Raw genomic sequence first — 26200 nt, forward strand, 5'->3', positions numbered from 1 at the left:
AGTTAGGGACCTAATGCAGGGGATAGCGTCGCTAGTTAGTGATAGGTGGGGGGAGGGGGGGGTTTAGAGGGGTGCAAGGGTGCTGGGCAGGGGTCTGCTGGGGTGATCAGGGGGGGTCTGAAGGCTGGGGTGGGAGATCAGGGGGGCTGTGGGCAAAAAAAAGCTGTGTGCAGTGTCACTTACAAGAGCTTCCTCCTCGCTGGTGGTCTCTGGAACAATGAGACCACGAGGCGAGGAGGAAGCATGTATAAGGCACTTTGTTTACCTAAGAAAGTGCCTTATACGCATTTGATTGGCTGATTCTGTATATTCCTCCGCTCGCCGGCGCTGCTAAGTGGCCGGCGAGCGGAGACTAAATTGCCGGCTATCGATCCCCGGTGGAGGACCGCGTCATGGATGACGCGATCACTCCGCCGATGCCCCTACAAGGACCGCCGCCTCTTGTACATGCGGCGGTCCTTGCGGGATCCACTTTCCGGCCGCCCATGTGCAGTGGGCGGTCGTTAAGTGGTTAAGGTGCACACACATGTACGTGTACCATTACCACAGGGATTGGGTCTTGATCTCTTAAAGGGGTTCTGTGGGGGTTCCTGAGGAGAAAAACTGCCACTTACCTGGGGCTTCTATCAGCCCCCTGCAGTGGTAATGTCCCACGCCGTCCTGCTCCCATCTGCCGTTCCCCGCAGCCGGCACCGGGCTATTATTCGTCTGTCACACAGACGAATAATGCGCGTTGCCGTACCTCCACTCGCGTCATCTGAGGCTTACTGCGCAGTACAACGGAGCCTTGTACCGCGCTTGCGCAGTAAGCTTCCGATGACGCAGGCGAAAGCGAGCGGGTGCGCGGCCACTGTAGCGCAGCCGCAGTTCGATCCCACGCCGCTTAGACCGGGGCCGGCGGCGGAGAACAGCAGATGGGAGGAGGACGGCGTGGGACATTACCGCTGCACGGGGCTGATAGAAGCCCAAGGTAAGGGTCTGTTTTTCTCCTCAGAAACACCTAACAGAACCCCTTTAAGCAACAGAGACCCAATGCTCTACTCAACTTCAGGCTAGCGATGCATTCTGTTGCAAAGTAGGTCAGAGGGTATAGTAAGGCGTAGAATGGACCGGCACAGAGAAAGAGGGCTAAGGAGAGAGAACAGTGGGCTTGGCAGGCACTCGGGCAGGTTATCCGGGAATCTGAATCTCTTGCCGAAACAAGAGGATTGTAGGCTGTTGTACACAAGATTCTCAGCAGAAGCAGCTCAAAATGGATGCCTCAGCTAATAAACATCTAACGTTTGTACAAGACTTTTAGTCTATAGAATTGCAAAGTCAGAACCTGTGTACAATGTGTTGTGATTGAGTAAACTGTGTACTGAAATGGATCTTTACGAAAGAGGCCACATGTCATTCTGTACAGGACAGAAAAGGAAAAAAAACTGCAAGTGGACGTAATCTCTATTAAATAAATCTATATTTTTCAAAAACTACCCAGCCATTAAAATAAATAAATATAAAAAAATAAAAAACTTATTACCTGTGCGAGACACTCGATAAAGGTTCTTCTTCAACATTGCATACAAAGGGCTGCAAATCGAAATAAGACCGTCAGAAGACTGAAGAAGAAGTGGTAAGTATACTAGTTACATAACAAACAAAACTGATCAAACCATTTTTTTTCTCTAAAAAGAGATTCCCTTAAGTAATTAGAGTTTTAATTTAAATAAAGCCTCCACTGAAACAGGTAATATTTCAGGAGCGTACTCACTTTTGTTGCCAGCGGGAATTTACGGCTGTGCGTTGAGTTATTTTGATGGGACAAGCTGTATAAAAGCTATCTATTTGGCTGAAGAATGGTATTGACTGCTGGATCGCTGGTGGACAGATAAGCTTTGAATATACAGTGGGTTGCAAAAGTATTCGGCCCCCTTGAAGTTTTCCACATTTTGTCACATTACTGTCACAAACATGCATCAATTTTATTGGAATTCCACATGAAAGACCAATACAAAGTGGTGTACATGTGAGAAGTGGATCGAAAATCATACATCATTCCAAACATTGTTTTACAAATAAATAACTGCAAAGTGGTGTGTGCGTAGTTATTCAGCCCCCTGAGTCAATACTTTGTAGAACCACCTTTTGCTGCAATTACAACTGCCAGTCTTTTAGGGTATGTCTCTACCAGCTTTGCACATCTAGAGACTGAAATCCTTGCCCATTCTTCTTTGCAAAACAGCTCCAGCTCAGTCAGATTAGATGGACAGCGTTTGTGAACAGCAGTTTTCAGATCTTGCCACAGATTCTAAATTGGATTTAGATCTGGACTTTGACTGGTCCATTCTAACGCATAGATATGTTTTGTTTTAAACCAATCCATTGTTGCCCTGGCTTTATGTTTAGGGTTGTTGTCCTGCTGAAAGGTGAACATCCGCCCCAGTCTCAAGTCTTTTGCAGTCTCCAAGAGGTTTTCTTCCAAGTTTGCCCTGTATTTGGCTCCATCCATCTTCACATCAACTCTGACCAGCTTCCCTGTCCATGCTGGAGAGATGCACCCCCCCGAGCAGGATGCTGCCACCACCATATTTGACAGTGGGGATGGTGTGTTCAGAGTGATGTGCAGTGTTAGTTTTCCGCCACACATAGTGTTTTGCATTTTGGCCAAAAAGATCCATTTTGGTCTCATCTGACCAGAACACAGTCTTCCACATGGTTGCTGTGTCCCCCACATGGCTTGTGGCAAACTGCAAACTGGACTTCTTATGCTTTCTGTTAACAATGCCTTTCTTCTTGCCACTCTTGCATAAAAAGAGGTCCAGAGCCTGGGTGTGAGAGGTCCAGGCCCTCCTGCATTCCCCTCCAGGTATCGCATGTTGGCCTTGGGGCCCCGGCCAGTGAGAGAGGTCCGGGGCCCCTGGCCATAGTGCGAACCAATCGTGTGTTTTTAAACGTTTTCTTTCAGCTCTAGGACATGGCGGACAGGTGAGCGGTTAGGGAGGGACCCCTGTGGGAGGGATGCCTGCACGGGGCGGTCCTGCTAGCGACGCAATCTTGCGATGGCGTCCAACTGAAGCCTCCCACCTGAATGCCAATGGCTGCTAGATGTGGTATGGCAGGTAAAGGGTGTATGATAGTGCTGACGAGCACCTGCTGACCACTTTAAATGTAGCTGATTGCATGTACTGCTGTGTTCTATTGCTTGTGTGTGTTGAATTTAGCATTCAGTATGGAGGCAGTGTTGGTGGGTTTTCTGGATGTGAGAGGTCCAGAGCCTGGGTGTGAGAGGTCCAGGCCCACCTGCACTCCCCTCCAGGTATCGCATGTTGGCCTTGGGGCCCCGGCCAGTGAGAGAGGTCCGGGGCCCCTGGCCATAGTGCGAACCAATCGTGCGTTTTTAAACTCTTCCATAAATGCCAACTTTGTACAGTGCATGACTAATAGTTGTCCTAAGGACAGAGTCTCCCACCTGAGCTGTAGATCTCTGCAGCTCGTCCAGAGTCACCATGGGCCTCTTGACTGCATTTCTGATCAGCGCTCTCCTTGTTCGGCCTGTGAGTTTAGGTGGATGGCCTAGTCTTGGTAGGTTTACAGTTGTGCCATACTCCTTCCATTTCTGAATGATCGCTTGAACAGGTGTGGTTGCTCCCAATATTCTCTTAGACAACCTCTGAGGCCCTCACAGAGCACCTGTATTTGTACTGGCATTAGATTACACACAGGTGCACTCTAGTCATTAGCATTCATCATGCAATGTCTATAGGCAACTGACTGCACTCAGATCAAAGGGGGCCGAATAATTATGCACACACCACTTTGTAGTTATTTATTTGCAAAAAAAATTTGGAATCATGTATGATTTTTGTTCCACTTCTCATGTGTACACCACTTTGTGTTGGTCTTTCATGTTGAATTCCAATAAAATTGATTCAGGTTTGTGGCAGTAATATGACAAAATGTGGAAAACTTCAAGGGGGCCGAATACTTTTGCAACCCACTGTAGCTCTTGATATCAGAGGACACCAGGGTGAGTGTGAGCATGAGAGGGGCTGCCTGACAAGTCACTAGTGGTCTGCTGTGATTGGTGCTCACTTGAGGTTTCGGTGGTGGAACGGTTAACTTACAGTGTAAGGGCCAGTGCACACCAAAAACCTCTAGCAGATCCGCAAAACTCTAGAGGTTTTTGAAGCAGATTTCAGAGCGATGCTAGGCAATATTTAGAGAGGTTTTCTAAACATGCCTAGCGTTTTTTGGAGCGTTTTATGTAGCAGATGTCATATTTTGTTACAGTAAGGCTGCTTACACACCAAGACGTTACAGGCGCACGTTAGTGCGCCTGTAACGCTCCCCCAACGCACAGCAATGTAACACAAGTGGGCTGTTCACACAGCCCACGTTGCGTTACATGTAACGCTGCACGTTCGGTGCAAAGTGCAGCATGCTACGGCGTTGGAGCGGCTATAGCCGCGTTAGACTGTTTGCACATGCGCAGTGGGGGGCGGAGAGGAGGCGGGGAGAGCCAGCTACAGTAGCCACGCACATGGCTACTTAATATTCACTGCACTGGCGGTAGCTGATTGGCCGGCGGGACCACGTGATGCGGAGTGTCTCGCTCCGCATCACGTGGTCCCGCTGGCCAATCAGCGCCACTCTGGGAGACATTATAGGAATCGAGCCGCCGAACGCGGCTCACTCTACCGTCGGCTTTTGCAGCACCATACGTTGTGTTAGGTGCACGTTATGCGACCTTAACGTGGCACCTAACAACGTCTTGGTGTGCAAGAAGCCTAAAGCGGTTACTGAAAAGCTTCTGTAACAAAAACCCCTGGAAAACCGCTCTGATCTAGCGTTTTTCAGAGCCGTTTTCCACTTTCCTATACTTTACCATTAAGGAAGAAACGCCTCAAATCTAAAAAATGCTGCAGCCCCTGAGTTTGCGTTTGTGGAAACGAACCGCTCTGGTTTGCACCATCCCATTCACTTTCATTAGCCAAGCGGTTTTCCCCCTGCAAGCGTTTTAAAAACTGTTCCAGAACCGCTCTGGTGTGCACCCGCCCTTACCCTATTCCTTTGAGGTGTGACCTGAGGATTGTCTGGTATTGCACCAATGAATTGTTGTAGTAATACTCTCTGAAGTGGACTACATTGACCGGCATAGTTGGACTTCCCTATGGGACCGCAGCACAGTGAATTTTACTAATTGTGCTATATGATTATATTTGCTGTTAGAATTTTCCTTGACCACTATTTGGTTTAGTTGGGCTTTCATTTCTTACACTCTCACCTGGGGTCCTTGACAGAAAATGTTGTGATGCCCAGTAACTCCCCGAGTTCATCGCTGCCACAGTGAACTATATGTTGCTGCTTCTTGTCATACAGCTGCTTAACCATGATGTACTGTCCCAGGAAATGCATGACCTAAAGAAGCAAATGTAACATTCTTCATGTTATTGACAGAAAAACTACACCTGAAAAACAAGCTAATTCAGTATTCTCTTGGTGGGAACACTTAAAATACACAGCAGAAACATCCATTATAATTTGTTTTACTAAATGCAAAGATTATGTAAAACTCCAGGCAAACCATGATAACATGTATCTGCAAAAGGCTTTGCTCAACACGCTGTATGTGAACATCTGGGATCATCTGAACCTGAACCTGTAACTCATATATAGTACGCTTTGAGGTCACTAAAATGATAAGTTCAACATAAACAAAACTTAAATAGTAAGTTTTAGTTAAATGAAGCACAAGATACTGTTAGGAGTGCTCCATAATGGTGTATAAATATATATGAGTGTGAAGGGCCGCTTGAGATAATGCTACTGGCATAAGTTTTTTTGGTAAACCCAATAATTCATAAAGGGGTAATATTGTTAAAAAATATCTTTAAAGCAAAATTGAGAATTAAAAGTTAAAATAAACATACACACATACTTTTCTCCTGTGTAGTCTACTCATCAATCTCTTTCTCCTTTCCTGAGAACTCTTTGCTCAATGTAATAATGGAATTCTCCATCATGGACATTATCTTGCTCATCAGCTGTCCTTACAGTTATAACTGACAGCAACTGATGAATAACTTACGGCAACGGATATATTTTAGTTCTGACAAAATTTTGTCAGAACTGGAAGGAATCGTAAGAAGAAAATGGGGAGCTTCTGAAAGGAAGCGACCGCGTGGTAAGTATTATTATTTGAAGGATTCATTCACAACTATTCATTTGAAGGATCATCATGTATTTATTTGAAATCATTTTACTCGGTTCAGGTTCACTTTAAGCTGTGGCAGCCTGCACGGTTAAGCAGTCATCATCATGTCCAAACGTTGTTACCCTAGGGCAGAATATGACTGTGGTGCAGAGCCTGGAAAAAAAATCCCTTTATTTCTAGCAAGCTAAGGGAGCTGCTTCACAATGCAGGTAGACTGCAAGAGCCATGACTCATGGTGAGGGGAAGAGTGGACAGCTGATGGAGGGATGCCAAGACTACCAGCTGCAGGAAAGTCTTCACAAGTTGCTTGCAGAGAACAGCTTGCAGAATGTTATTTTTGTTCCAGAAGGCAGAATTTTTTTTTTTTTACTATATTGATATCAGTATGCTGGCAAGCATTGTGAACTGTAAGTAGTCATTACTAGCTTTAACCTGCCTGACAGTATGATTATTTGCAGATTTTAGGGTCTAAAAGCAGTTCATTTTTTTTTTGCATGCTTTTAGACCATAAAACCGCAAAATAATCATGCTGCCAGATAGTCTGCAGCAGCCCCAGCACTTACTCACCTCCCTGGGATCCAGCGCTGCAGTTTTCCCTCTGTCCTCCGGGTGGCACTGCAACCCTATAGTGAGATCGCTGACTGTCGTCGTGAGAACAGACAGCAATCTCACCAGGGGGATGCAGAGTCTCCGCGGACAGGAAGAAGAATGGCAGCAGACGTTTGGATCCCAGGGGAAGTAACCTGACACACCCCGATGCGTGCTATGCTCAGCAGTCACCGCGAGTCAGGCTTAGAGTTACCACTCTGAGCTGCAGATTTTCAACCCCAAGCCTGACTTGGGGTTACCGCTAGGGAGGTTAATGGACATATGTAGGTCTGCCCACAAAGACAAGTGTACAATTGACGTTAGACAAGTTACATAAGAATATTGTAAGCAATGTTCTTCAAATCCCAAGCGCCCTTGTTCTGGTCAAGCAAGACAGATAAAGATTCACATTTAAGCCACAGCTTAACAGCCAACAGTCTGCAGCGAGGCAGTGAACATTCATACACTTTCGAGAGAGAGAGAGAGAGAGAGAGAGAGAGAGAGAGAGAGAGAGAGAGAGAGAGAGAGAGAGAGAGAGAGAGAGAGAGAGTGTGTGTGTGTGTGTGTGTGTGTGTGTGTGTGTGTGTGTGACTGAGTGTGTGTGCAGTGCCAAGAACAGGCTTTCGGAAATTATCGCGTTGGAATGCGGTAATCTTCTGGCCAAGATCTAAAAAGGAAGTGTGTGAAATTTTTTGGGGGACAAGATTTTTTTTGTACTTACTCCTATTTTTTCCCCCTGTATTAAATAATACTTGAAAACAAATATTAACCAAAGGAAGCCTAGATTATCCTGGAAAAAAACAACAATGCGTGTATCACTTTGATGGCATAAGTGCTAAAATAAAGTTATTGCTGTATGAATAGTGAGAGCTAAAATGCCAAAATTGTCAGGATTCTTAAAAGGAGTCATCAATCAAAAAAAGCTCCCCCCAGCTCTACTTACCCGGGGCTTCCTCCAGCCACTTGCAGCTGACATGTCCCATGCCGCAGCTCCACTCGTAGCCACCGGCTCGGAGTCCCCAGCGGTGCAGAGGCCGACCGCCTCTAGTGCGCGGTCAATAAAGTCCACATTGTCCGCAGTGTACTGTGCAGGCGCAGTAGTTCTGCACCTGCGCAGTACACCGTGGACAACATGGGCTTGATTGACAGCGGTGCTCGTGCAGGCGCAGTAGAGACGACCTTCTGCACTGGCGGAGACCCCGGGCCAATGGCTAAGCACGGAGCAGCTGTGGCGTGGGACATTTTAGCTGAAAGGGGCTAGAGGAGGCCACAAGTAAGTAGAATGGGGGGAGCTTTTTTTGACTGATGATTCCTTTAAAGAGGAAAAATCTCGGAATGCAAAGTGGTTAAGGTCCTAAATGGACTCAACATCTATAACCTTAAAATCTCTTAACTGATTAAAGATTTAAGACACACTCGCATCATTGAAAATTTTAAAGCAAACCTCCTGCTGCCTTTACCATAAGAAACATGGTTCATTCTGTATAGAGCATGCTTACTACATATTGAAGATATGTTTCACTGTTCATTTGCAACAGCCCAAGTTAAAATTCATTATTACCTGTTTTACTGTAAATTTGTCTCCCTTTGCCCCTGCTGTGTGCAGGAGTCTCAGCAATGTAGACTTTGGTCGTACCTAAAAAGAGGGGGAGGGGAGAGACAATGGATAAAGCAAGTCAATTCCATTCTTAATATTACTGTATATTGTCTGTTAATATGACGGGCAAGCAAAGGTCACAAGTTAAAAAAAAAATCACTTTGACAGAGATTGCAGCAGAACTGCATATTTTATTTAGGGAGATCTTCATTCTGGTTTCAAATTCCTACTTTGGGCACAATTTCAATGAAGGCCCCCAAACAGTAGTCCATGGAAGATGCATAATTTGTTCCATTATATACATATATTATATTGTAGCCTGCTACAAAGTACCTAAGTCAGTGCTCTCCTCAGACTTATTTTCCAGCCAGGTGGCATAAAAAGCTGGGCGCTTCTGGGTAAAAGAAATTATGCTGAGCGGTTCTGGGTAAGAGAAATTATGCTGGGTGCTTCTGGGTAAGAGAAATTATGCTGAGCGGTTCTGGGTAAGAGAAATTATGCTGGGTGCTTCTGGGTAGGAGAAATTATGCTGGGTGCTTCTGGGTAGGAGAAATTATGCGGAGCGGTTCTGGATGGGAGAAATTATGCTGAGAGCCTCCATGTGGGAGAAATTATGCTAGGTTCTTCCAAGTGGGCAAAATGGGGCTAGATGCTTCTGGGTGGGAGAAATTAGGTGTTTATGGCTAAGTGGGTGGCTGCATGCTTGGCTTGGATACAAGTTGTTGCTGACTGGTTGCTTATAAATGGATGAATGCTAAAAACTACATGTTGAAGTGAGTAACTGACTAGTTAATGGTAGGTGGGTGATTGAGCGTCAACTGCTTGGCTAGCTGCTGATAGGTGGGTACTAATGGCTGCCTTCCTTGATGCAGATAGGTGAGTGAATGGGTGCTGATAGTGGGGTGGGTGGATGGGTGCTAATGGCTGCCTGCCTTGATGTTGATAGGTGAGTGAATGGGTGCGGATAGCAGTTTAACTCCAAGCATGTTAGAGAGGAGGTGGGGCCAGTCAGGACAACAGTGAATAATAATTAATAGGCAGGATGCACACACTTCTAGCTCTTTTGTCTCTATGTCAGTAGCTGCAGCAGAGGGAGTGTGTGTGAGAAAAATCGTCTAATGTACCAGTGAACAACGCTGCTGCCCCACTATAGGGGGCAGCAATATTGTACACTGGTACAGCAGAAAATCTTTCTAAAGGTGGCCACACACCATACAATTGTTTGCAATTCTTAAAGAGAACCCGAGGTGGCCTTGTATTACGTAAGTGGGGCACAGAGGCTGGTTGGGCACACTAACACCAGCCTCTGTTGCCCCATCGTGTGTGTCAAAGACCCCCCTGCTCGCCGCTATACCCCCGCAGAGCTGGCGACACGCAGCGTGTCGCCAGCACAATGTTTACTCTAGCGCTGTCTGTCAGCGCCGCTCCGCCGCCTCCTCCGCATCGCCGCTACCCGCCCTCGTCCCTTCCCTCCCGCTGATTGGAGGGAAGGGACGAGGGCGGGTAGCGGCGATGCGGAGGAGGCGTGGGAGCGGCGCTGACAGACAGCGATAGAGTAAACATTGTGCTGGCGACGCGCTGCGTGTCGCCAGCACTGCGGGGAGTTTAGCGGCGAGCAGGGGGGTCTTTGACACACACGATGGGGCAACAGAGGCTGGTGTTAGTGTGCCCAACCAGCCTCTGTGCCCCACTTACGTAATACAAGGCCACCTCGGGTTCTCTTTAAATTGAACAGATATTTAATCAATTTTTCTGACTGAATGTAACATTTCAAAAATCTGACCAATGTACCACACATATCTATTCAATTTTTCTCCAGTTATGATAAAAATGATTGGAAACTGAGAACATTTCTAGGGTGTGGAAATATTAATAAATTAACAAACAGACATCATACAATCTTTAGTAAAATTGAAAAAAAATTTCCAGCATTCCGTATCAATAAAAAAAAAAAAAAAAAAAAAGGAGATCCGATCAGATTTATTGAATTGCCGTAAAATCAGATCATTTTGGTATGTGGTCACCTTTACACACTCTCTTATCTGCTGCTGATGATTCCAGGGAGAAAAGAGCTGCAAGTATGTGATCCAGCATCCTAATTTTTTTTCACTTCTCCCCTGGCTGGCCTCTGCATGTGCTGCCCAATAAGAGAGTCATGGCAGCTGGGCGCTCACCAGATGAGGCAGAGTGCCTGGCTAAAAAACGGCTTGGGGAGAACACCACCACATCTCTATACTTCTACAACTTTTTTCTGGTGGCCATACTTAAAGTTTTTTTCCCCATTTGCAGTGTTTTGCAATGTGATACAGATCTCCACCGGATTGCAAAAAATGCTAGGTACACACCGGCGGTTTGAGGTTTTTAGCAAACCGCAAACGTGCAGCAGGAGGCACGTTTGCGGTTTGCTACAAACCTCAATCCGCCGGTGCGCACCAGCCCATTGAAATACATTAGCCAAGCGGATTTACAGGCGGATGCGGCCGGCGGATCGCATCCAAAGCCGCTCGGTGTGCACTGGGCCTAACAGTAGGTTTCCACAGATGGCTATTAATTCATTTAAAAAGCTTGTGTATATTCAGGACAGCAGTTTTTAGTTTCATTATTAGAAAATGTCATGCATTTATTGCTTACCACATTGCCATCCGAATCTAGGCTGCCATGAGACGTATTTAGCCCTAGCAACTGATGAGAAGAAGAGGTAGGTGGGGACATTCTAGCTGACTGTACCTTAAAAGAAGAAAAGAAAACATTACTAATGAAATCAGTTTCAATATTTCCTGTGTTAAAAACAAACATAATCCAGTTTCTGTGTGTACACACTAAAGCCTTGAACACACTAGATGGTTCTCTGCCAAAGCGTCAGTCAGACCCTGATAACTCTCAATGCATTTGTGAGCAGACAACCTAGCAGATCAACTTGGCTGAGCACAGGCGGAGGGCATTGTTGTCCTCTTCACAACACCTGCTCCATGACACTCCCAGGCTAACAACGCGGCTGTACAGCATCAGATCCAAACTGTCACACCGTTACTCACTTCTTTCTGCAGACAACCACACTTCACTTAGGCCTTCTCGGCTTTCACACCCAATCTCCACCACACATCTTTTCTATCTGCATGATTCCTGATTCCATAGTTACAATTAAACTAGGGTGTGAAAAGTTCCGTGTCCATCAAGTTCAACTGCTTGAGCGACTCTCAAGAGGGAGGTACAGCCAAAAGGGTAAAATTTCATGCATACTAAACCTTGCATTTATAACCAGAGATGCCTTTCAACAAAGTAACCATCCAAACCAACTGAGGTTAGATATTCTACATCTCAAATACTTTCTGTTAATATTAATCCCTTTCTAAATAAGGCATAAAATCTTCATTTCTCCATACATGCTCCACTATCCAGTTACTGTGAATAATGTCACAAATGATTACCGTACCTCAGAAGCATTTCACCTTTTGACAACAATATCGCTGTCATTGCTAATAACCATGTGCTGCAACGGCTGATATTTGGGCGATTCACAGTAACCACCATTATGCATTTATTTGGCACTAACATTTCCCACAACAATGTACAGAGTACACTGAACATTTCATACCACTGATCATTCCTCAATGACGCCAAATCCATTATACATTAGGGCGGGTTTCCACTTGCGAAGTGATGCGAGTGTGGCTACGTAGCCGCATCGCATCACTTCCGCATCTCCCGATGCAGAAGTGTATTGAGGAGATGGGACGCAGCTGCGGCCGTGCGACAATCTGCAACATGCTGCAGATTTTCGGATTGCTCCACACTGCACAACATGCACTGGGGTGCATGTGTTTTAGGACACCTGCTATGTAGCCGCATCGCTCCTAGTGGAAACGGGCCCTTAGGGCCACTTGTTGAGGGATGTCAGTTAACCTACCAATATCCAATATACTAATATGCAGTTGTAATTATGCATGGAGTGAACACACTGAGGGCCCGTTCACACTGCACGCGTTTCCAGCTGCGTTTTAGAAACGCGTGCAGGTGGCCGACACGCACGACATCAGACATTGCATAGAGTGCAATGTCTGATGTTCACACTGCATGCGTTCCGGACCTGTGCGGTCCGGGAACGCATGCTGCACGCAGATTTTACAAAAACGCGCGGCTGTCCCAATCACTTTTCAGTGATGGGATCAGCCACGCAACGCATACGAACGCGGATGGCGTGCGTTCGTACGCGTTGCGGTCCGCATGCGTGGCCGTCCGCATTTTGCAGTCTGAACGGGCCCTGAGGCAAGTTCACAGTTAAACTGCTCAGTTAGCAAGCAGCAACTGCTCAATCAACAGCCAACCTGCCAGGAATCCTATAACTAAATCTTAAAAAAAAAAAAAAAAAAAAAAAAAAAAAAAAAACACTGAAGGCTGAAAGAGACACTGAAGCGAAAAAAAAATATATGATATAGTGAATTGGTTGTGTACTATGAATAATTACTAGAATATTAGCAGCAAAGAAAATATTCTCATACTTTTATTTTCAGGTATATAGTGTTTTTTCTAACATTGCATCATTCTATAATATGTGCAGATTACACAACACTCAGCATTCAAAATGAGTCTTTCAGAGCAGTCTGTGAAGTAATGACCTCTCCTCTAGCAGAGAAACAGTTCACTTACAGTTGAGATAATAAAAGTCAGATAACAGCCCTCTCCACGACTAAGGTAGCCATACACTGGTCGATTTGCCATCAGATTCGACCAACAGACAGATCCCTATCTGATCGAATCTGATCAGAGAGGGATCGTATGGCTACCTTTACTGCAAACAGATTGTGAACCGATTTCAGCCTGAAACCGGTCACAATCTGTGGTGCTGGTGGTGCTGCCGCATACATTCCATCCTGCATACATTACCTGCTCCGCCGGCACGACTCCCGGGTCTCCGCTCTTCTTCTCCGCTCTACTCTGCTCTGGTCTCCGGCATGCTTCCCTTCTTCCTGTCTGGGGGAAGTTTAAACAGTAGCGCGCCCTCTACTGTTTAAACTTCCTGCCGGGACAGGAAGAAGGGAAGCATGCCGGAGACCAGACCAGAGCAGAGACGGAGAAGAAGAGCAGAGACACGGGAGTCGCGCCGGCGGAGCAGGTAATGTATGCGGCTCTATTGCGTCGGTCGTCGGGCACTCGAACGCCGCTAGCGATGCGCTCGAGTTTCTTAAAGGCCCATACACACGTCGGATTTCCGAGGACGGGTCGTTTGAACGTCCCGTTGTTCGCCCGCTAAATCGGGCGTGTGTACAGACTATCGTTCGTTTGATAAGAGTGAACTCACTCTTATCAAACGAACGATAGTCTGTACACACGCCCGATTTAGCGGGCGAACGACGGAACGACGGGACGTTCAAACGACCCGTCGTTCGCGGAAATCCGACGTGTGTATGGGCCTTAACTCTTCCTGTACTGGAAACAATTAGACTGATGTATCTGATCTTAATGTTTTATTTCTTAGCTGTACTACACATACAAATCATAATATCATAATTTTTTTTTCGCTTCAGTGTCTCTTGAAGTGGTTCAAATTGCAGCAAACACGATTTTTGACATGATTTTAATGTAAGTCAATTAAGGAATTAAAAAAAAAACCAAAAACCTACAAAACGCTCTTTGGTGTGTCAGGGCCTGAATAGAGGAAGAATCCCCTCATCCATTGTCCTGCAGAGTACCTGCACAGTACTGATGTGCAGGTACTCTGCAGGACAATGGGTGAGGGGATTCTTCCTCTATTCAGGCCCTGACACACCAAAGAGCGTTTTGCGGGTCTTTTTTTTTTTTTTTTTTTTTAAATGCCTTAATTGACTTACATTAAAATCACATCAAAAATCGTGATCGCTGCAATTTTAACCACTTCAGCCTTCAGTGTTTTTTCACCTTATGCATCCGAGCAACTTTCACTTTCCATTCATTCGCCAATAACTTTATCACAACAAAATGTAGCTTGTTTTTTCCACCACCATTTTGGATTTCTTTTATGTGGTACATTTTGCTAAGAATTATTTTATTCTAAATGCATTTTAAACAAGAATATTAAGAAAAAATTGAAAACATTATTTCTCAGTTTTCGGCCATTATAGTTTTAAATTAAAATAATACATGCTACCATAATTAAAACGCACATATTTTATTTGCCCATTTGTCCTAGTTATTCCACCATTTAAATTATGTCCCTATCACAATGTATGGCGTCCATCGCTAGTCGTCAGTCTCTCCTGCAATGCCACCGGCCGGGGCGGGCAGGGTTGAGCGGCTCCCAAAGTCCACTGCTCTTAACACAGAAGCTTTGCTAGCATCACCCTACATTGTGCGAGTACAAGCCTGTCTGCTCTAACATTAATCAGGTCTCAATACTTCTATTAACATTACTAAATTGCCACAATACTATGTTCTTATGCATATTTGCACAATTTAATGCTAATTTGCACAACAGGTAAGTAAAATTCGCAAAAGGTAGGGAATATATCCTTTGGGGGCAGCATGGGTGCCCCCCCGGGCACCGGCCACTTCCAGGTAGTGTACCGGCCATGTTCTCTCGCTCCCCCTCCCTGAGGGGCAGTTGCAGTGCTCCCGAGCAATGGATGCCTTTTGGGGGTGTCTGCGCTGCCCTTCATTTCTTGGGGTTACAAGGAGGCCTACACGCGGCACCCCTGTTGAGATGCAATGTAAATTGTGTGGGCCAACTCCTGCCGGAACAGCAGGTAGATAGTTTTAGATCCTGCATATTCTGGTAGGCGAATGCAACATGCAAACGCTTTGCCATTTTAATTAGTCAATTGACTTGAGGCAGCCAGTATTTAACCAGCCGGGCGGTATGGACGAGCTCAGCTCGTCTATTACCGCCGGAGGCTGCCGCTCAGGCCCTGCAGGGCCGATTTGCATGAAATAAAAAAGCAGCACACGCAGCCGGCACTTTGCCAGCCGTGTGTGCTACCTGATCGCCGCCGCAGCGCGGCGATCCGCCGCGTGCAGCGGCGAAAGAGGGTCCCCCCAGCCGCTTGAGCCCAGCATAGCCGGAACAAACAGTTCCGGCCAGCGCCAAGGGCTGGATCGGAGGCGGCTGACGTCAGGACGTCGGCTGACGTCCATGACGTCACTCCGCTCGTCGCCATGGCGACGAGGTAAGCGAAACAAGGAAGGCTGCTCATTGCAGCCTTCCTTGTTACTTCTGGTCGCCGGAGGAGATCAGAAGAACGCATCCGGAGCGCCCTCTAGTGGGCTTTCATGCAGCCAACTGAAACTGAAAGTTGGCTGCATGAAATAGTTTTTTTTAAATTAAAATAAAACCCTCCCGCAGCCGCCCTGGCGATCTTAATAGAACGCCAGGGTGGTTAAGTCAGGAGTTGACTGGTCAGAGCACACATCCTTTTTTTCTTGTGCAGCATTAATGCTAATTTGCACCAGTTAGTGTCTGCCTATTGAGGCTCATTTGCACAATTAATACACTGTCAAGCTACAGAGTTTTCATGCACACTTTTTTTAATGCAATTTTTTTTCCACTGCAGTGTGATAGTGGATGTAATCAGTGTGTAAGTGTGTGATAACCTGGATTTTGATGCATATTGTCAGACAATTTTATTGATTATGAGCTTTTCTTGCATGCAGATTTTATCAATAAATGCTTTTTAATATGGGCATCATTAGCACTGTGTGGGATACTACATTGATTTGCTTCTTCTTTACTTTGTTAGCTCTGGGGAAGCTCCCATCCCAAGTTCAGCTGCTGCATTAAATTAGAGGTGCAACGCTGTCTACATACTTTTTTTTTTTTTTTTTCAATTACAGTCTATATTTATTAGGAGTCAGAGTATTTATCTCTGACTCCAGGTACCCAAATATTGTTCAGACTCCAACTCCACAGCCCTGGTCAGTACACTTATCTTTAGCCTGAGATGAAAGGAACATAAGGATTTCTACTTACCTGGGGTTTCTCCCTCAACGTCCTCCTGGTCTGATCTGCTGTGCTGTCTGCCATACAGCTGGGTTGTGGGCCAATGTGCATGCTCTGTTCGGGCCGCGAGCCTCCTCCATCACAGTCCTGTGGGTGGGAGAAGTTACAAGTCTTACAAACTGTACATGCACAATATATTCCCAAACACAGGAAGGTGATCACAAAGGCATGCAGCTAGGACTGTGCATGCTCACACAGAGCCAGCAACTCTGCAGAAATTATACTGTACCTCCAAGTTCCAGAAGTCAAACAGAGGCAGCGCTCTGCAGATAACAGCTCTGTTCTGCAAAGATCAGACTCCTCTAGGTTCAAATGAGTATTAATGCACCTCCAAAGTCTATGCACCATTGCGGAAAAATCCAATTTTGTGGGCACCGTTGCCATTAAACAAACATTGACTGAACTATTTAAAATTGCTTTTGCGATTCTCACCTGCTGGTAACTGTTGTGGCTGCCTTTTGCTTTGAGCTGGTTTGTGAACTTTTACAAATTACAAATTCAGTCCTTGGGTTGTATATTATAGAAGCACACAGGTTTACATTAAGGCCTCTTTTTACAGTACAACGTTAAAAAAAGTTTTAACGTGTACTAACGCACAGCAGTACTAAGTCTGACCAACATTCACAGTGCACACGTTGCATTTGTGTGTAACGTGTAGCATGATTAGAAAGTGTTGCATGCTGTGCGTTATACACGTAACTGCGTTGGACTGTTTGCACATGCTCAGTAATGACCTGGAAGCATACTTTTCATTGCCTGTATGTCTACTGTATGCAACGATAACAGGGCATAGAGTTGCGTTGTGACATTTTTTGGACGTTGCGCTGTTAGTTTGCGTTGTGATTTTAACGTCACATCAAAACACAACGTCCTACTGTGAAAGTAGCCTAAATCATGACAGAAGGTATCATGACAGAGGTTTGGATGATGGCTTCACTATTTAATTTGTGGTCATTTTCCAAAGGTAATGTGCATGAAGATCTGTGACATTATGCACAAAGCAACTTCACTTTTCCCCCCCAGCAAATCACAATCACTGAGTCACACGTCCTGGTCTAAATGCTTGTCGTGAGAGTCATGTATGTGAGTCAACCCATGGAAGCTTCATGGTTTCAGAAAGCAATTTTGTGGAAATAAAAAGCTACAGCATTTTTTAGGCCTTAACAGAGGAAGAGGTAGTAGTAGGCATGTAACAGTTCAGTAAAAAGCAAAGATGGAGTACTATTGGAGATAGCATTTCCTGGCTGCCTTTTGTGCTCGTTTTTTGCTTATTTTACTTTGCGCTGCTACAATATTGTGCATTACTCAGGTATTCTGACCCCACTTTCAAGTTTTATGCTTTCAGCTTCTTTTGTGTACCAACTGAGGGGTCCAAACTTCAGCTAGAACTCGCTCATAAAGCAGCGAAAAGCATATCTGCAAAATGCCTTGTCAGAAAGTGTTATATAGGTTGCTTCTCCCTACAAAGGTGGACTTCTGTTAGGAGGTCAAGTCTTACCACCCCATTGTACTTTTTTTTTTTTTTTTTTTTTTTTTTAATCTTGAACATCCAGAGACCTCTTCCCCTGTCATTTCTGCCTCTTACATCTGGCACCCTCTGAAATGCCTACTTAGTACATCACTCTTGCAATATTAAATATATTGCCCCCTGGTGATGTCTATTAGGTGAAATTTTGTGACTAGTCTACTTTAGGGGACCTAGCAAGAAACCTCACAAGGAAATTCTGCTAACATGATTGGGTAGACAGCCCCCTCTCTAACTTCTATGTTACAGATAGGTTATAGTAAACTACCACTACAGTATTTGGCCAATCACAACGCTATGAACTGTAGAAACTGCTGTGATTGAAGAACTGTTATATGAGGTTTCCTGCTGGGTCCCCTAAACTAGACTAGTGCCCACATTGCTGTATAAGAGACAGATGCTATTTGGCTACTAGAACCAGCAATCAGAAGGAGCACTACAGCAGGAGACAATGGTGTGCCTCGATCCTTGTCCCTGTGTCCCAAGGGGCATACACGAGCCCAACTTCAAGAATGCATCGGCACCACACAAGTAATGTAATTATATGCTCTTTTAAAGAGAACCCGAGGTGTGTTTAAAGAATGTTATCTGCATACAGAGGCTGGATCTGCCTATACAGCCCAGCCTCTGTTGCTATCCCAAACCCCACTAAGATCCCCCTGCACTCTGCAATCTCTCATAAATCACAGCCGTGCTGTGAGGCTATGTTTACATCTGTAGTGTCAGTCTCAGCTGCTCCCCCGCCTCCTGCATAGCTCCGGTCCCTGCCCCCCTCCCTTCTCTCCAATCAGCAGGGAGGGAAGGGATGCAGGCGGGGACTGGAGTTCTGCAGGAGGCGGGGAGAGCAGCAGACTGACACTATAGAGATAAACATAGCCAGCTCTGACAAGCTGTTTGTCAGCAGCACGGCTGTGATTTATGAGGGATTGCAGAGTGCAGAGGGACCTTAGGGGGGTTTGGGATAGCAACAGAGGCTGGGCTGTATAGGCAGATCCAGCCTCTGTATGCAGATAATATTCTTCAAACCCACCTCGGGTTCTCTTTAATGCATCAAGCAAACAACCATCGCAATAAAACACACTGCCCTTTTTCAAATTTCATAAGATACTATTTGGTTGACAGACCAGCAATATATCTGCTGTCCAAACTGGCCTCCCTCACACCAAGAACCTACATTACTAGGTGCTTGCCTACCAGCCATGACTGACAGCTCTGTCTGAGCCATTCCTAATCATGGAAGCAAGCATGCGAATCTAGAAGTCTGTTTTCAGGTTGGCAGCCTACCTGGCAGCTTTAAAACTCATAAGTACCGTCTTTCCCCTAAACCAAGACATACCACAAAAGTAAGCCCTAGCTTATTATTATTATCACCTTTTAAAAGTATTGTGCTATGTATACCTTTAAGTTTAGGGCTTACACCCTTAGGGGTGTGGCCTAATGTACTATATAACCTGTGAACACATTCTTGTTAGTAAGCTATGATTAAGGAGCCATCCTATGCTCCGATACACGTGAGCTTTTTTTTATTGCAACACTGATGATGGATTAAAGAGCAAATAAAGGATTTTTCTATTTTCACCCAACCAATTGGTGCAGCGGGATTTTCTTTTGATTATATGTGGACTTTGGCATTTGATTTCCGTGCTCTCTTTTGGATGTACATGTGAGTGCAGCGGTCTCTTCTCTTTTCCTTTCTCATTATTTAAGAATGTTTGACATATAAGCCCTCCCCAAAAATAAGACCTAGCTGCACCCCCCCCCCCCCCCTTTATCTCCCCTGCTACTGGGCCCCCTCCTCCAGAAAGTTGGATCCCCCCACTGGCTTACGCTGTGCATAATTCAGATCTCAGATCAGCAGGGAAAGGCAGCTAAAGTTGCACAGTAACAGAGCCCGTATACAGGAAGTGATCTCTGTTTACTCCCTCTACATGGCAGCGCTGTTACTGTACAACTTTAACTGCCTTTCCCTGCTGATCTGAATTATGCACAGCATAAGCCGGAGGGGGTTCCAACTTTCTGGAGAAGGAGGGGTGGTGGCAGCAGTGGCAGAAGGGAGAGGAAGGGAATATGCCTATTTACACTGGCTATATACTGGTGGGGGGGGGGGGGGGGGTCTGGGTATACACTAGGGGTTTCTGGCTATATACTAGGGGATCAGGCTATGTAAAGGGGGATTTTGCTACCCCCAAAAAATATAAGACCTCCCTGAAAAGAAGCCATAGCACATATTTTGAAGGACATTTTAATAGACAGTGTCTTATTTTCGGGGAAACACGGGCACTGACGCTGCGCTGCACAGCCAGTGGCGAAGAGGAAAGAAAAGGAATATGCCTATTTACACTGGCTATGTACTAGGGGTTTCTGGCTATATACTGGTGGGGGGTCTGGGTATACAAAAATATACAAAACCAGGAAGTCCTACATGTGCATATGAAAAACTTTATTGGTACAAAAAGGTTAACCTGTCAATCAGCTCGGTAAACTCCATTAAAAACACTAAAACCATGCGTAAAAGAACAGGAGAGAGCGCTCCTCCGAAGTATTACCACTGGTCACCAAATGGTTAATGCACAACACAATCGCCCAGCAAAAGCCTGTGCCAATCGTGTCTGCCACCAATCTGGTCTGACCTTATGTGGACCCGCCACCGACGCACACCACAGAGGCCTCATACACACCTGCAGCTGCAACCACTATTAACACTGTTGATGTTGAACACCCCCTATAGAACTGGCTACCTCGTGCAATGCAAACCCCTAATTGCTAATCCTTCAGAGCACCTTCCTCCTTCTATACACTAATGCACAAAAGTCTCCCGTGTCATGTGCAATGGATAGTACTCAACAGTTCATATGAGGTATCCTGGCATGCAGAGCCATCTATGTGGAGTATGTTATTTCCGCCTGTAATGTGTAATGGTATGCTGGTTTCAGAGTCTTAATCACTTCATTCATGAACAGCGTGAAGCTGTCTGACATTTACTCACGACTCCCACCGCTGTTTGCAGCAATCGTGTCTGGATGGGTACCTCCTGCCTCGGCTACAAATGGATGCGTCTCCACCATCGGCAGTGCTCCAGCTAAGTTTTAGCGAGCCTCTGCCTTCCGCTTTCAGCTTACTGGCGTCCAGTCTCCTCACCGCCGGTCCGCGGGATTCCCCAGCGTGTATTGCTTGTGGATGCGTACGTACGGCTTTGGGTCACGTGAGCGCTCACTCCTGTTCCTCCCCTCCTGCTGACGCGTTTCGCCCCTCCCACCGGGGCTTTCTCAAAGCAATGGAAGATTACGCAATCCCATGTGGACGGCCTTCTTATTTGCTTTTGGGTCTGGGTATACACTAGGGGTTTCTGGCTATATACTGGTGGGGGAGGGGGGGTCTGGGTATACACTAAAGGTTTCTAGCTATATACTAGGGGGATCTGGCTACATACAGTGGTTTGCAAAAGTATTCGGCCCCCTTGAAGTTTTACACATTTTGTCACATTACTGCCACAAACATGAATCAATTATATGGGAATTAAACGTTAAAGACCAATACAAAGTGGTGTACACGTGAGAAGTGGAAGGAAAAATCATACATGATTCCAAACATTTTTTTTACAAATCAATAACTGCAAAGTGGGGTGTGCGTAGTTATTCAGCCCCCTAAGTCAATACTTTGTAGAACCACCTTTTGCTGCAATTACAGCTGCCAGTCTTTTAGGGTATGTCTCTACCAGTTTTGCACATCTAGAGACTGAAATCCTTGCCCATTCTTCTTTGCAAAACAGCTCCAGCTTAGTCAGATTAGATGGACAGTGTTTAAGAACAGCAGATTTCAGATCTTGTCACAGATTGTCGATTGGATTTAGATCTGGACTTTGACTGGGCCATTCTAACATGGTTATGTTTTGTTTTAAACCATTCCATTCTTCTCCTGGCTTTATGTTTAGGGTTGTTGTCCTGCTGGAAGGTGAACCTTCGCCCCAGTCTCAAGACTTATGCAGACTCCAAGAGGTTTTCTTCCAAGATTGCCCTGTATTTGGCTCCATCCATCTTCCCATCAACTCTGACCAGCTTCTCTGTCCCTGCTGAAGAGAAGCACCCCCAGAGCATGATGCTGCCACCACCATATTTGACAGTGAGGATGGTGTGTTCAGAGTGATGTGCAGTGTTAGTTTTCCACCACACATAGCGTTTTGCATTTTAACCAAAACGTTCCATTTTGGTATCATCTGACCAGAGCACCTTCTTCCACATGTTTGCTGTGTCCCCCACATGGCTTGTGGCAAACTGCAAATGGGACTTCTTATGCTTTTCTGTTAACAATGGCTTTTTTCTTGCCACTCTTCCATCAAGGCCAACTTTGTGCAGTGCACGACTAATAGTTGTCCTGTGGACAGATTTCCCCACCTGAGCTGCAGATCTCTGCAGTTCGTCCAGAGTCACTATGGGCCTCTTGACTGCATTTCCAATCAGCGCTCTCCTTGTTTGGCCTGTGAGTTTAGGTGGACGGCCTTGTCTTGGTAGGTTTACAGTTGTGCCATACTCCTTCCATTTCTGAATGATCGCTTGAACAGTGCTCCGTGGGATGTTCAAGGCTTTGGAAATCTTTTTGTAGCCTAAGCCTGCTTTAAATTTCTCAATAACTTGATCCCTGACCTGTCTGGTGTGTTCTTTGGACTTCATGGTGTTGTTGCTCCCAAGATTCTCTTAGACAACCTCTGAGGCCGTCACGAAGCAGCTGTATTTGTACTGACATTAGATTACACACAGGTGCACTCTATTTAGTCATTAGCACTCATCAGGTTATGTCTATTGGCAACTGACTGCACTCAGACCAAAGGGGGCTGAATAATTACACACACCCACTTTGCAGCTATTGATTTGTTAAAAATGTTTGGAATCATGTATGATTTTCCTTCCACTTCTCACATGTACACCACTTCCTATTGGTCTTTCACGTGGAATTCCAATAAAATTGATTCATGTTTGTGGCAGTAATGTGACAAAATGTGGAAAACTTCAAGGGGGCCGAATACTTTCGCAAACCACTGTATTAAAGCGGTATCTGGCTACCCCCACAAAATATAAAACCTGCCCAAAAATGAGCCCTAGCACATATTTTGAAGGAGAATATGGAAATTAATATAAGACAGTGTCTTATTTTCAGGGAAACACGGGCACTGATGCTGCATGGCGCAGGCACCCTATAATAAGACCTGCACATGTGATGCTGCACAAGTCACCAGGAGTGAATAAAATATCCACTCTTCCAGTCTAATTCTTTGGGCTGTCAAGTGACAGTTTTGCTAAAATACTTGCAAGAAATACATTTATTTAGAAAACAATTTATGTGTACACTCATACTAATGCATGTTAAAATCCAGAAGGTTTATTTAGGGTTTTAACAGTGTATATATGCCATCTATTCGCAATATTAAATGCTGGTGAGATACAAATAATATCAAGAACACAGCACAACTACATCTATGGGGTTTAGAGAGTACAGTGGACTATTCCAGTCTGCAAACAATCCTGCTGTCTGGCAGCTGCAACACTACTGTGAGCTGGTTAGAGGCATCATGATTTCAGGCAAACACCTTGGGGCAGAGCTCACATTTCCGGAAGTCACTTTTCCAGTCTGCTCTCGTAGATATAATAACTTGATCACTTATAACAAGGCATTATATAGATGATACAAAAGAAAGGTCAAAGTTCAATCGAAAGACAGTATTTGACGATTATTGTCTCACCTTGGGCCCCATGACAGCTAGTGCCACCAGCACTATAGCAGCTTACAAAACACCTTCCGGCCTTTCTACTAGTATCAAAAGTAATTAGCGGGTGAAAAGACCCGGGCAATGAGCGCTTCCGGTTTCCATAGCATGGCGGAAACTCCTACTACTGATGGGCAGAGGAGAGTGTCTGCAATACGGGAGGGGGAGGGAGGCACAGGCGTCACCATAGAGGCGGAACGTTGCGTCGCTCTCCCGCCGCAACAGCGACCCCAAGTCCTGGGTAGTCTGTAGCCCAGGGAGACGCCCCTCTTAGATCGTTATTCGGTGCGGCGGGCGGAAAGCGCTCCATACAGAGTCTATACACTTTGCAACTTTATAAATAAATATGGCATACGCATTTTGATTCATAAGGAGAAAAATACAACAGTAAAACAGGAGCCTCGGTAGTAAAATACAGATGTCACCAGAATACATTAACCATATACTATAGTTAAAATTGCATTATAACAATGACACATCTTGCATTGTCTGAAAATAAACTAGGCAACTTGTGCTGAAAGATTATATACATTTATAAGTCTCCGTGAGCCCGGATAGCTCAGTCGGTAGAGCATCAGACTTTTAATCTGAGGGTCCAGGGTTCAAGTCCCTGTTCGGGCGAAACGTTTAGCTTGCAGATTCTTTCTTCAATTGTTACACTAAACTTATCACAATTAATTAATACGTTTATTCATGATTCTAGCTACTTTGTTCGAAAAATACTATATTGCAGCTTCTGCTGTTTTAAAACATCTTGCAAATTGTTTTAAGGCACACCTACCAATCTGCATCACCATAAAATAAGGCTAGTACTACATAGGTGCTTTGGTTCAAAGTATAATAAATAAGATTTTGTCATTTTTATGCAGTTCGGCAGACGCATTGCTAGGGTGATTATTTTATTTTATTTTTTTTAGAAATTTTGTTCTGTTCTTTGATTCTGTGGCCCCAGTGTGACGTGCATGTGAGAAAAAACGCTGGCGATAGCCACTAGTAGACTATATCATTCATGAACAGGCTGTCGGTAAACACAATCAGTGCGGGAAAACACCGCTGGCGGATTTTTAGACTGTGCGGAAGCAGTGCGGAGATTCCCCGAACTAAGCTGGCGGTAGGCAGGCAGTAGGCTTGCGGAGACACGGAAGCTGCCGAGTTGATACATTTCTCCGTGTTCCGCTCTGCTGCAGCTGCCTGGGAGGTCTGTGCGTCTCCATTCACTTACATTGGTATCGCCACATCAGAGTGAGCGGTACTTCCCGACCTCACACCGCTTGCGGTAATCTTCATGAATGAACATTTTGCTACATTTGTACCGATAATCACCGCACAAGGCGGTGATTTATCACTCTGCTCGGTAGTGTCATTTTTCCATGCGGAAAGAGGCTTTATGAATGCTGACTTTGCCGAGTGGTCGGTAAAGTCAGCTGTTTTAAGCATTTCCGCATGCGGAAATGCTTTATGAATGATAGCCTATATGTAAAATTACCGATATTCTACTTCATTATTACAATAGTAAAATATTGGTAATCTTTATCGATACTTTACTATAACTTAACAGAACCCTCCCTCTTCCGGTGCCCAACCCTACGGCTCCATTTACACTTAATCAGTTGGTATGTGTAAAAGTGGCCACACACGATACAATAAAATGATCCGATTTTACAGTAATTCGATAAAAACAATCGGATCTCCCAAACAAATCGAAAGCTTTTGTTTCATTTGACTGAAAAATCTGATCGGATTTCAGGTTTTCTTCGATTTTTATTGATCCGGAATGCCAGATGTTTTTCTTCAATCTGTCTAAAGATTGTATAGTGTGTGTTAAGCCTCATCTACACGGGTAGATGAGGCTATGATCCGGCAGCTCGATTAGCCGCCGGATCGCCTCTTCCGCGTCCCCGCGCGTGCCCGCCGCGTCCCCGCTCGCCGCGCGTGCGCCGCATTCGATTCCCCGCTCGTCCACGCTGGCGCCGCTTATGTTCCGCTTGATTCCCTGCCATTGTCCCCTCGCGGGGAGTGAGCAGGGAATCGGCGGAAGCAAGATCCGTCCTGTCGGATCTTATCAATCGAGCCACATCAGCGGCTCGATTGATAAGGAACATCGCGGCCGCATCTACGCGTGTAGATGCGGCTTTAGATTGTGAATTTATTAATATACACAACCTAGCAATTTTGTCAGAGTTTCCAATCATTTTTATCATAATTGGGGAAAAATTGAACATACGTGTGTGGTACATTGGTCATATTTTTGAAATGTTACAATCAGTCAGAAAAATTGATTGCAATTCTTAAATTGAGCAGATATTTTAAAAATTGTATGATGTGTGGCAACCTTTAGTGTGCGTTAGTATGCGTTGGTACGCGTTTTTTCCATAGCATTGCATTAGGAAGAAGATTTCAGTTAAAACGCGTTAAGTGTGAAAGGTTCCATAGGAAAACATGGCCATTACTTTGAAAATCAGTTTTCTTTCAGTTATAACTGAGAGCAACTGAATAAGTGTAAAAGGGGCCTAAGAACCACCCCCCCCCCCCCCCCTGTTATAACTGAGAGCAACTGAATAAGTGTA

At 45.3% G+C, this 26200-nt stretch overlaps 1 protein-coding gene and 1 non-coding gene across 3 annotated transcripts in view; one reads left to right on the forward strand and one right to left on the reverse strand.

Moving 5' to 3' along the window:
• Positions 1-23805, reverse strand: part of MDM4 (MDM4 regulator of p53) — an 81661-nt gene extending 57856 nt beyond the window's left edge. Inside the window, exons 1-6 of one of the 2 annotated variants that reach the window (XM_068269613.1) lie at positions 23610-23805; positions 16321-16437; positions 11013-11108; positions 8346-8420; positions 5267-5400; positions 1523-1572 (exon numbers count right to left, since the gene is read on the reverse strand). In XM_068269613.1, coding sequence (XP_068125714.1) covers positions 1523-1572; positions 5267-5400; positions 8346-8420; positions 11013-11108; positions 16321-16437; positions 23610-23621 — 484 coding nt within the window. In that variant the 5' untranslated portion in view covers positions 23622-23805. Of the gene's footprint in view, positions 1-1522; positions 1573-5266; positions 5401-8345; positions 8421-11012; positions 11109-12288; positions 12636-16320; positions 16438-23609 lie in introns of those variants that run through there. The other variant, XM_068269614.1, reaches the window with a different exon arrangement.
• A 376-nt stretch (positions 23806-24181) lies between these two features.
• On the forward strand, positions 24182-24254 carry TRNAK-UUU (transfer RNA lysine (anticodon UUU)). Its single transcript has one exon. It is a non-coding gene; the product is annotated as a tRNA-Lys (tRNA).
• Positions 24255-26200: the final 1946 nt, after the last annotated feature.

Source organism: Hyperolius riggenbachi, chromosome 2 (assembly GCF_040937935.1).
Source record: "Hyperolius riggenbachi isolate aHypRig1 chromosome 2, aHypRig1.pri, whole genome shotgun sequence".
Taxonomy (NCBI): domain Eukaryota; kingdom Metazoa; phylum Chordata; class Amphibia; order Anura; family Hyperoliidae; genus Hyperolius; species Hyperolius riggenbachi.